This window comes from Entelurus aequoreus, linkage group LG03 (assembly GCF_033978785.1).
Source record: "Entelurus aequoreus isolate RoL-2023_Sb linkage group LG03, RoL_Eaeq_v1.1, whole genome shotgun sequence".
In the NCBI taxonomy this organism is placed as follows: domain Eukaryota; kingdom Metazoa; phylum Chordata; class Actinopteri; order Syngnathiformes; family Syngnathidae; genus Entelurus; species Entelurus aequoreus.
The window spans coordinates 51060927-51073864 of record NC_084733.1 but is presented as its reverse complement, the minus strand read 5'-3'; the positions used below and the strand labels follow the sequence as shown (position 1 = coordinate 51073864).

Here is a 12938-nt window from a genome sequence, read left to right as displayed (position 1 = left end):
ATACAGATATATACTATCATATATACTATCATCATAATACAGTCATCACACAAGATAATCACATTGAATTATTTACATTATTTACAATCAGGGGTGTGGAGGGGGGGTAGGATATGGACATCAAGTAGTGGACATAGAGAGAGAGAGAGAGAGAGAGAGAGAGAGAGAGAGAGAGAGAGAGAGAGAGAGAGAGAGAGAGAGAGAGAGAGATCAGAAGGCATGAGAAAAAGTATCTGCATTTGATTGTTTACATTTGATTATTAGCAATCCGGGGAGGGTGTTAGTTTAGGGTTGTAACTGCCTGGAGGTGAACTTTTATTGCGGTTTTGAAGGAGGATAGAGATGCCCTTTCTTTTATACCTGTTGGGAGCGCATTCCACATTGATGTGGCATAGAAAGAGAAATCATTTTCAACTTGGCCTTAATCATTTATTGGTTAATAATCATTCATTATTCATGTTGTTTTTAATAACATTGTGTACCTAATGAAGTGTCCACTGCGTCTTCATATGACGACCAGCCATAAACATTATAAATGGATCAAATCATCAGTGATCAAATGATTAATTCATTTTAACGCAGTGTGCATAAATATACAGTTTGATTTATTCATGTGACTTAGTGGTAGTAAGTGATGTTTCAGTTAATGAATAATCTTAATTTTTTACCCTCTTCATATGGCCACAGCTTGTATAATTATGAGAGAACATGCAGAAATGAAAGAGCACAGAGTGCAAAAAAAGGAAAGTGGCCTGCTTTTGCACTGTTCAACATTAAAGTTGATGACCCCGTGGTCTTCTCTGGATGCTTCCCCAGCCTTTCCCTCCCACCATGTCTGTCTTTTATAAACAGCTGTTGTGGTGTCAGGCTCCATTCCGTGCCCTGAGAGGTCACAACAGTCCCAGCGGTGCCCGCGGGGCAGCTCGGCTCCGGTGAGGCTCCGTTCATGGCCATGTTTTTTAGTGTTTGTTTTCTCTTCTTCTCTGTTTGGTCAACCATATTAGTTCCTATACCACTCCCTGCTGTGACTGTGCAAGTAGGGTACTTTCATGCACTTTAACCTTACAGAAAATCTTAATGCACTGTAAACTGCCTCCTATTGAAAACAGTGTATCACAAAAACTGGTCATTAATGACCAACAAATATACTGTAATTCAATATTGTGCTTTTAAAATGCAATGAGAAAACTGAAATATGTGCATTATTTATACATGTAATCCTCCAATAGTGTTTACCATATACTGGCCAGCGCTCTAAAAAGTGTCAGTCCTCAATTATTTACCAGATGCTTTGTAATCTGGAAAAATTATCAAGATACAATGTTTTTTTGTTTTTTTGTTTGTTTGTTTTCAGATTGGTTTTATTTGAACATATATACAGTTTCAAAATGATGCGTCACATTTTCAAATTTTCTTTACAAAATGTCAAAAAATGATTACATCTGATATCACTGTTTGTCACATTTGACCGCTTCCACAGTTTTACAGCGTTATTTTAATTCATTATTTATTTATTATGATTTATTATTAAATTTCCTGTAAATTGTCACAATATCCAGCTACAATAATATGGACTTTTTAATATGAATATTAACTGATTCACAATGTGATAAGTATTGTCATTCACTTAAGGATATGTATCCATTTATAAGGTTTACTATACTACAGTAATATTTGTATATTGTGTATTTGTGTTTGTTTGTATAACCTTATGTGAAAACAGAGGGAAAAACTATCTTTCCTATTTTTTGTCTGAGTTTGGGGCTACAACATAAACTCAACATTTTAAATATTTTTTTAGATATCACAAAATGTCAACTGTAGTATTAATCAAAAGCATTGTTTTGCATCTGTGATTCCTTCCTCTCTAAGGCTAAAAATTTAAAATATAGATTTTATTAAAATATTTTTATTTTTGAGATTTTACAGCAAATCTGTGGTATTTCAGTAAGTAGTTGTTCTTCTTCTGTGTAATGCGACAGAACATCTTGCATCTTGTGCAACATCTTGTTTTGCCCTTGCAACCTTAATTTCACCACCTGTGTGCATAGTTGCAGTCTACCATCTTTGGTATGTGCCTCCAGTACAGGATATACTGTATTTTCTAAACAATATGCTTCTGATCATGAATTCTCTTTTCGAGCGGTGTTTCATTGTCTTCTTCGCTTCTTCCACTCTCTTGCTATTGTGGTCAAGTTCTTGGTAATTCAACAGGTCTTTTTCCAGATGCTGCTTATAGCCCAGGAGCTGTTCATTGTTCTTTGCTCGTGGGTTACACTTTCTTGTTAGACTTGTACTTTGTCCAGGAATTGGTGATGGCAACGTTAAAGAAATGAGCAATCACACACACAAGATACAGGTTTTGGTTCTGCTTGCCTTGCAGTAGGTATTGTGACTGCAGGTGTTCTCACCTGGAACAGGGGCCTCACTTATTAAGCTTACGTACGCAAAAAAACCTGCCGTAAGCCCTTTTTCAAGGCAAAGATGAGATGTGTCAAGAGCAAACTTGATGTTGGAAATGTGTGTTGCCTCACGACTACGTCATGCTTCACGTAAGCACATTTCTACATACTATGGATACTTTGGTGACACACAGAGACGGTCAATCGGGCTTTGCCAATATTTGTTTTTCGAGGCAAGGACACAAAATTCACTTTTTCCCCAATGCATTTTAGGCTTCATTATCATATTTGTGAGGACGTCTATTCATTTATATAGGCTATCATTTTGCCACCTATTGCTGTCACAATGTGTTGCTGCGATGCCAGTACAGCTTGCCAGTCGGGCGGACAGTTGCAGCCGCCTGTGGTTGCGGCACAATGGCACCGGAGACGTGGGGGATTGTCTCGACTTCATGTCACGTGGCTGCTACCGCAAGTAGCTCTTCTGTGTTTGAATAATAAATTGAGTAATCCAACAAGAATGAAAGTCTTTCGTATCCTTTTACAAAACACAAAACCAGCGAAGTTTGCACATTGTGCAAATGGTAAAAAAAAAAAACTGAATACAATGATTTGCAAATCCTTTTCAACGTATATTCAATTGAATATACTGCAAAGACAATATATTTAATGTTTGAACTGAGAAGCTTATTTTTATTTTGCAAATAATCATTAACCTAGAATTTAATGGCAGCAACACATTGCAAAAAAGTTGGCAAAGTTGGCTTTTTTACCACTGTGTTACATCGCCTTTCCTTCTAACAACACTCGCGTTTTGGGAACTGAGGAGACCAATTTCTGAAGCTTTTTAGGTGGAATTTTTTCCCATTCTTGCTTGATGTACAGCTTAAGTTGTTCAACAGTCTGGGGTCTCCATTGTCGTATTTGACACTTCATAATGCGCCACACTTTTTCAATGGGGGACAGGTCTGGACTACAGGCAGGCCAGTCTAGTACCCGCACTCTTTTACTACAAAAGCCACGCTGTTGTAACACGTGCAGAATGTGGCTTGGCATTGTCTTGCTGAAATAAGCAGGGGCGTCCATGAAAAATACTTTGCTGGGATGGCAACATATGTTTGTCCAAAACCTGTATGTACCTTTCAGCATTAATGGTACCTTCACAGATGTGTAAGTTACCCATGCCTTGGGCACTAATACACCCCCATACCATCACAGATGCTGGCTTTTAAATTTTGCGCCTGTAACAATCCGGATGGTTCTTTTCCTCTTTGGTCCGAAGGACACAACGTCCACAGTTTTCAAAAACTATTTGAAATGTGGAATCGTCAGACCACAGAACACTTTTCCACTTTGCATCAGTCCATCTTAGATGAGCTCTGGCCGAGCGAAGCCGGCTGCGTTTCTGGGTGTTGTTGATAAATGGCTTTCGCTTTGCATAGTAGAGTTTTAACTTGCACTTACAGATGTAGCAACAAACTGTAGATACTGACAGTGGTTTTCTGAAGGGTTCCTGAGCCCATGGGGTGATATCCTTTACACACTGATGTCGCTTTTTGATCGAAGGTCACAGGCATTAAATGTTGGTTTTCAGCCTTGCTGCTTACGTGCAGTGATTTCTACAGATTATCAAAACCTTTTGATGATATTGCGGACTGTAAATGGTGAAATCCCTAAATTCCTTGCAATAGCTCGTTGAGAAATGTTGTTCTTAAACTGTTCGACAATTTGTTCACGCATTTGTTCACAAAGTGGTGAACCTCGCCCCATCCTTGTTTGTGAATGACTGAGCATTTCATGGAAGCTGCTTTTATACCCAATTATGGCACCCACATGTTCCCAATTAGCCTGTTCACCTGTGGGATGTTCCAAATAAGTGTTTGATAAGCATTCCTCAACTTTCTAAGTCCTTTTTGCCACTTGTGCCACATTTTTTGAAACATGTTGAAGGCATCAAATTCCAAATGAGCTAATATTTGCAAAAAATAACAAAGTTTACCAGTTCAAATGTTAAGTATCTTGTCTTTGCAGCATATTTAATTGAATATAGGTTGAAAAGGATTTGCAAATCATTGTATTCTATTTTTTTTACGATTTACAGAACGTGCCAACTTCACTGGTTTTGGGTTTTGTATATATGCTGGCATGTTTACATTTAAAAGACCGCAAACAAAATATTACATCATTTTCACAAGAAACTATAATCTGTCTGTGAGCAGGCTACGGTATGAACACATGTTGTTGTAAATTACACAAATTATATTGGGGGTAATTAGAGTCACCACTGCAGCAACTATAATTTTAAACTGGGTGAGCACTACTTCATCTCCGGTCCGCTAGTCTCTTTTGGCCACGCACATCTATCTTCTTTTTTACCTTCTTCCTGATGTCCAATAATTTATTTTTTATTTATACATGAGGCCCCTGGACTTTGTCTTTCTCAGACCATCTGGTGCAGACATGTTTCCCATGTGCAGTGGAAGCCATCATCAATAGCTTGTCATACTATTGTGTGATCGCAAACTCAGGACTTCTCCTGATCCTGATTAGCATGATTGGCACTTCCCTCCCTTCTCTTTTCAACTGTTTGTCATCTGGCAACAGATATGACTTTGGTACAAGGTTTTCTGTTATGGTTCCAGTTAAGGATGTAACAATAAACGGTATAGTGATAAAATGTAGTAAAACTTTTCTAAATTATTTTAAAACCAAGTTCCTAGAGAAGCAAGCTAGCGTGCTTAAATTCAAGCATGAATAAAGACACAATAGCCATGTTTACATAAATAAAGGCCCAATAAAATAAAAATGCTACATATAAACACGTCAATCAGAATATTCTAATCCGATACGGTCCTTTCGGAAATAAATTTCATTTAAAACGAGAGAAGTGGTTTATTTACTCAACTGCAGAGAGTACTGGTGCTAATTAGAGATTAAGCTTGGTGTTCCATCCATCCATTTTCTACCGCTTATTCCCTTCGGGGTCGCGGGGGCGCTGGAGCCTATCTCAGCTACAATCGGGTGTTATTTTTTTTAAGCAGTGCATTTGGATTTCTAATCAACCAAGTGGAAATATTTAATGTAAACATAGCTAATAACGTATCCCCTCATTACAAATGTCACACCCCAAGCTTAGTTGATCAGACACCAATGTGTTTTTACAAGTTTAGATTGTGTAAAAAAACACATTGCTGTCCGAGCATATAAGCTATTCAATTGTGCACATTTAACCTGTGTATTTGCCTGATGACGAACACAGGCAATTGCCTTGCCTCCAAACATCGCATAAACAAATATTTCAAAATATATCATATTTATTAATTTTTTGTCTTAATTTGTGCGCTCAAGCATACATAAAAATACTTAATCATGATCGTTTTGAAAGCTTATCCCTCCCTTCTCATGCAATGGACTATTCCATCTTACTGACCATGTCCAGACTTGATTCAAGAAAACGTTGTTCCTTCTGTCAAGGAAAATAAAGTGTTTTTTTTAATTAGTTTTTTAATAAAATTTAATTACAATATTTTTGTGTATGTTTAACTACTTTTTAAGCATATTCAACAATATATTGATAATAATGATAACAATAACAGGTATATGAAATGTTCACACGGTTACGTCCCTAGTTCCAGTTGCTTGCATAGCATTCATCGATGAATTGTGAATTACGTTTGATATTGCGCTTTTCTTTAGTGTTTCAAAGTGTTTTACATAGTGAATGCTTAATAGATGTGATGTAGCAGTCACATTACACATGGGAACAGTTTCAACCATGCGCAGGACTGCTACTGCCCCAATTCCCAACTTGTAATCAGCAAATGCATCTTTCCCCTGATGTATTTAAAAATTCGGCATCAGTTCATCTGGAGAAACTGGACAAACATTTTATGTATTTTATCTCTTGCCTTGAGTAAAATTGCCTAAAGGGGTCATTCACTCATCAATGCAGACTTTTCCTGTCTCCTTTGCCTTTTTTCTTACCAGAAGAGGCCTGATTCTCCAAAGAAAATATTGCTTCTTTGTTTTTATGCTGTTTCCATATCATTGACAATCTTCAGTGAGTTATTTAACGTGTGGAACATGCTTCTTGCCATTTTCTGGCTTATTCAGAATCAGAATCAGAATTAGAAATACTTTATTAATCCCCGAGGGGAAATTAAAATTTTCAGCACAATCCCATTCAAGATCAGACAAACATTACAGGGAGACAGAACAGGATCGCTCACGGGTCTGCCAACTTCCGGCGTCCCTTACAAAAAAGGTGAGATACAGGTAAACAATGGAGGGGGGTGAGAAAAAAAAAGCCTGGGCTCCTGGAGAGGCGGTCCAGACTGAGGCCAAGGGAAAAAACAACTTATAGCCATAGCACACATCCCTCTTACATGTGTAACATCAAATTGACATTAACATTCCCTCCGGGTACTCCGGCTTCCTCCCACTTCCAAAAACTAGGTTGATTGGCAACACTAAAGCGTGTGAATGTGAGTGTGAATGTGGTCTGTCTATCTGTGTTGGCCCTGTGATGAGGTGGCAACTTGTCCAGGGTGTACCCCGCCTTCCGTCCAATTGTAGCTGAGATAGGATCCGGCGCCCCCGTGACCCCGAAGGGAATAAGCGGTAGAAAATGGATGGGTGGATGATTGGGGCTTTGGTTTTGCTGGTCTTTATAAAACATGTTGATTCTTGGATGACGAAGGCAGGCCAGGTTGGAATCTACGATGAAAAAAAATACCTCAAAGACAATCAATGTCTTGTATGCAGGGCCGTTGCTAGGAATTCTGGGCCCCCTGAAAGAATATCGGTGTGTGGGCCCCTTTACCATATTCATTGTCACCTTCATTTTTTTTCAGTGTTCTTGACGATGCCTGGTGTAATAGACCCAATTTGTTTCCTTTTTTATAATTAGCGACTTAACAAGTTGGTGTATTATTCTGTAACTTATGTATTACTAGTCGTCTTATTCTCATTTCATTGATTTGCAACACGTTGCAAATCAATCAGTTGCAATTCCAATTAACCATATAACAAATACTGTAAGTATAGTGGATATTTTTTCTTATTTACCAATCAAGCACTGATATGCAAAAAAACTAAGTGTCCTGAGTCAAGACAGTGTGCAAGTAAATGTGCAAGCAAAAATAAAGAACACATGGAATACGTTGTTTTAAGCAAATATAAACAACAACAAGCTTCATTTAATCTAAGTTAAAGTTTAAATTGGCTTGTTTGTTCACTGCAAGTCTCATCAGGAGGTCTTTGAAGTCCAACTGTTGGCTTAGCTGGCTTTCAATTGTAAGTCTAGCACGGCTATTTAACCTTTTGGATTGTTGTGGATCTGAGATATTGTGAACTTGTTTCAGTTTGCTAAAAGCCCTTTCCCCACCTGCAACAGTCACAGTTAATGTTATGATATGAAAGTCAGTGTAAAACTGTCCGAAATTCCAAATAGTCTTTTTGACTTTGCTGTTGATTGGCAACACTAAATTGGCCCTAGTGTGTGAATGTGAGTGTGAATGTTGTCTGTCTATCTGTGTTGGCCCTGTGATGAGGTGGCGACTTGTCCAGGGTGCAGCTAAGATAGGCTCCAGCACCCCCCGTGACCCCGAAAGGGATAAGCGGTAGAAAATGGATGGATGGATGGATGTTTTCAGCTATTATGGTGTCTTTTATTCTATATTGCTATGAAAACAAATAACAAATCTTTGAACATTTTACTTTTTTGTATTTAGGCTATTCAAATGTCCCACTGTTTTACAGGACCACATTGAACACATCATGATAACGTAACTGACCTTCATCATATGCTCACAATCACTAATTCTGCTCATAATTACTAATTATGAGCATCTGACAAAGGTAATTATTCAGTTATTATTATATACTGAATAGAACTTGAATATTTCATAATACAATTCAATGCAGCCTCTGAATGGGCGCACACTTGAGCACTGTCCAATAGTGATATTTGTGAAACACACAGTCACACCATTGCTCTACAATGAACTAGCGACTTCTTTTTTTGTAATGAACTGGTGACTTGTCCAGAGTGTAGTCTGCTGAAAATTATGGAAAGCGCTGCTCTAAATAGCAACTGACGCTTTGTCAAAGTTGGAATTGCCACAAAACACATTTTAAGATATTCAACACTCGGCTGCCATTTGGGATCTAAAGTGTATGGTGCACCCCACCCCCCAATTCATCACGTTTCATCTGTCAGATAAACCGTGACAGATAAGGATCCCCTTTGTACTGTACTGCACCTTTGAGTAGAGCCCGAGACTTGTCTTATTTGGACTTTTAATTTGTCTTGCTTGCTCGTGATTCATATTGTTTTGTGGATGCCAACTCGCTCTTATCTCATCTGATTGCTGATTATTCAGCTGCCACATGCTGTCAATTTGTCACGTTGGCAAGAAGGCCAATCAATGAGGTTTTAAATTAGTGGTCTAAAGCAGGGGTCTCAAACACACGGCCCGCGGGCCAATTGCGGCCCGCAAGACGTTATTTTGCGGCCCCCACCTTAATACGAAAATGTAATGTTAGTGAGGCCCGCGAGTTTTAAATGAATGGCGCTTTAAAGCGTTGTGTGCGGAGCTGAAGGAATCCATAAATCACGGTGTGGCGAAGGCGTGCGTAATGGTACTGCTTAAAGTGTCCTCTAGAAACTGTCACCGCATCATCTTTTTCTCCATACTAACAGCGTGCCGGCCCAGACTCATGTTGAATGAGGCTTCTGCAGACACCCGCAAGTTATTGCAAGACATACTTGAGGAACAGCCATACATGTCACACTGAGGGTGGTCATATTTTATTTTATTTATTTTTTAACACTGTTACAAATATGCACCACACTGTGAACCAACACCAAAAAAGAATGACAAACACATTTCGGGAGAACATCCACACCTAAACACAACATAAACACAACAGACCAAAAATACCCAGAATCCTTTGCAGCCCTAACTCTTCCGGGCTACAAAAACACCCCCGCTACCCCCAACCCCGCCTCCTCCCAACCCCGCCCACCTCAACCCCCCCACACACACCTCAAACCCCCCCCCCCCCCCCCCGCCCCCCCATCTCCCGAATTCGGAGGTCTCAAGGTTGGCAAGTATGCATTGACGTCACTTGCGTGATGCAAGCATAGAAACATTTTGCCGCTTTTCCACGACACCTGCACATGCTCTTCCTCCCTCCCTCCCTCGCTCGCCCGCCTGCTCACTCCCGCCCCCGTTGTAAACAGTCCGGGCGGGGAAGACGAGCACTCCGCCGAAGGACCGAGCGATAATACAAAAGTGTGGTGCACTGGACCCCAGCGCTGATACTCCGACAGAGAGTCGCTGGGCGAATCAGACGTGTAACACGTTAGTGGTGATGTTAGCCCGTTCGGGGCAAATTGTGCTACCGTAACTGTACACTCCCCTCACGTTGGCTCCAGACAGAGATGATTTTTGATGCAATATTTCTTTGTTGAGCACAGGGGCACCCCGACATGTCTTATTTCATTTAATTTCTTTTCATTTATATTTATCTCCTTCATTGATGTGCATCTTTGATCGATAGACAATTATACCTCAATTATTCAATTATACATTTACACACCAATGCCTGAGAAGGAGCAGGATGAAGAAAAATCTTATATTTTTCTGCCCACTTCAACATAATACGTAGTCTTACTTAATGATATCATATAAACCAACAATTAAATCCAAATATAACGAAAACAAACAAAAAAACACACAAAAAAACACAAGAAGTGCAAAACTTCATGATGTACAAACTGAACAAAAAAAACAAAAGAAGTAATATACACCTCACAGGATGATACAAAAGAAATACAAAACCAGGCAAAAAATAAGTAAAATAATAAATATAAAGCAAAATGTAAACACTTATGGCTGTCCATATGATCTTATTGTTCTGTCTTTACATATTTTTTTCAATTGGAATATATTTTTACAATCTTTTATCTCATTGTAAAGAGAATTCCATAGTTTAACCCCCACCACTGATATGCACATTTGTTTTAAAGTTGTCCTTGAATACTGATGTTGGAAATGACCTTTTCTTCTATGCTTTTCATTCTCAGAAGTGATGACAAACATTTTTTGTAAATTTGCTGGTAATGTTTTATTTTTAGCCTTAAACATGACACATAATGTCTGTAACTTTACTAGCTCCTGTAATTTCAATAAACCCGAATTAATAAATAATATGTTAGTGTGTTCTAAGTAATCTACTTTATGAATAATCCTTGTGGCTCTTTTCTGCAGTTGATACAGAGAAAGTTGCGGTGCACAAGGAATACAATTTGAAACATCATTATACAACTAGACATGCTGAGGAGTATGCAAAATACCAGGGAGATGAGAGAGTGAGCCGGGTTGCAAATTTTAAAACCAGTCTACTGAGGCAACAAGATTTTGTCAAGAAAGCAAGCGAAAAGAGCGATGCAGCAGTCAAAGCTAGCTACATGGTGAGTGAGATGGTTGCTAGGGCGGGAAAGCCATTCAAAGAAGGTGAATTAGTTAAAAAGTGCATGTTAGATTTGTTTTTAAGAAATCTTTTCTTGCGGCCCAGCCTCACCCAGTTTCTGCATCCAGTGGCCCCCAGGTAAATTGAGTTTGAGACCCCTGGTCTAAAGGGACATGCTTCAGTCTTACATTTTCCGCCTGGCGGTAGTTTTTGACTTGTCTCCATTCAAAAGCGTAACATTGTTGTTGAATGTTAAAAAGTACAGGGGACAAAAACTGCCTTTTGAAAAAGTACAGGGGACATCTCCCTCCTCTCCCACGCGGATGATTCTCAGGATGATATATAGGAGTGAAATTAAGGAATCTGTACAATAGACTTGTTGTATAGTCGCCCCTCGCCACATCTCGCTTAAATATTGCAGCAGCAAATTTTTGGGGGGTTTGTAATTTTCAAAGCGTATTCTACAACATTTTGTCTCTAAATTAAGCATTTTCAAGCATAGAAATAGCTAAATGAAATAAATCAGATCACACCGTGGCCTCTGATGTGCTCAGCCTCATGCAGCATTACTGTATTTGATTAAAAGAGTGCAAAGGTGACTAAAGGGTGTTATTTCATGTCTAGAGTGCTCTCATAATATTAAAAAAATTTTTAGAAGGTATTGAACAGTTTTTTATGCTATAGTTATTAAAATATTCGATCTATAATGAATGATTTGTACTTTGCGGACGTTCATTTATGGTGGTCATGTCCAGAACCAATTAGCAGCAATAGACGAGGAATTGCTGGATTGGATTAGGTGTTATTATTTTTCAGGATAAAAACGATACAAAATATAATAGGTCCTTTAATGCTAATTTAAATTGCAATGTCCAAAAAAAAAAACCCTACTCAACCACCAATGAACACCGGCACTCTCTGCAGTTGAGTAAATAAATGCCCCTGGCCACTATTTGATGAAATAATGTCAGCAACAGATTTTATTGATTGATTGATTGACATGTTTATATCATATACACCAAAATCAATGCAAATAGCATGTGATACAACATGTGTGAATGTGACAGTAGTGTCGTCCTAATATTAGCATTGCTTGGTATATTTGTTCAAGCCACCCCCACCGTGTTGATGTTCCAAGAAGTGTGGGCTCGAAGCCTGTGTCGCACCATCGAAAAGCTGGTGGAGGTGGTGCAAGAGTACCCGTCAGAGGTCGAGTACATCTACAGCCCCGCCTGTGTGCCTCTGGTGAGGTGTGCAGGCTGCTGCGGAGACGAGAAGCTGGAGTGCCACCCCACTCTCACCACTAATGTGACAATGCAGGTATACGAACTATAGCTCAATGGCACCTTGCATTTCGCTAATCTGCTCCCTTTTTTTTCTTCATCAGCTATTGAAAATCAAGCCAGCAGAGCTTGGCGAGGAATATGTTGAGATGACCTTTGTGGAGCATCAGACATGTGAATGTAGGTAAGAAAAACCGTCATTGTATATTGGGTACATCTGCACAATTAAATGAGATCCATTACAAGAGCTGTATCAAACAGTATGGTTATTATTGGGGTTGTAGAACTCATTTAGTGACTTTATTTAGCTACTTCAGTGGGCCTAAATAATAGGGACAAGTCACAGTATACCACAGGACAGTTCTACACCACTGCAAACAACTAGTATAAATCTGACAGTGCAAATTCAGAGCAGATCATTTGAATTTCGGATACAGCTTTTGCACTGCATCTCTTTGAGAAGGTGTGACAATCAAAACATAATTTATTATGGCTTGCCCAGATATTGATATGTTCACTTGTATTTTGTTTCTTAGAGTCAAAAATCCAGTTGTCAAGGTTGAAAGGTAATACCAAAAATATTGTTAAAAAGCGTAATGATTTTTTTTCATGGAGAATTTATCTATAGTGTTTCTTTGCACTTAGAAAAAGACAAAGAGGAAAAGGACGTAGGAGAAAGGAGAAACAAAAAACGAAAGACTGTGACAGGTGAAGGCCCAACACAGTACAAATGATTCAAAACACCAATAATTGACTTCTCATTATTATTATTTAT

At 38.9% G+C, this 12938-nt stretch overlaps 1 protein-coding gene across 1 annotated transcript in view; it reads left to right on the top strand.

Moving 5' to 3' along the window:
• Nucleotides 1-12938, top strand: part of pgfb (placental growth factor b) — a 63877-nt gene that overhangs the window by 50252 nt on the left and 687 nt on the right. Inside the window, exons 3-6 of the mRNA XM_062042120.1 lie at nucleotides 11992-12200; nucleotides 12268-12347; nucleotides 12700-12729; nucleotides 12809-12871. Coding sequence (XP_061898104.1) covers nucleotides 11992-12200; nucleotides 12268-12347; nucleotides 12700-12729; nucleotides 12809-12871 — 382 coding nt within the window. The remainder of the gene's footprint in view (nucleotides 1-11991; nucleotides 12201-12267; nucleotides 12348-12699; nucleotides 12730-12808; nucleotides 12872-12938) is intronic.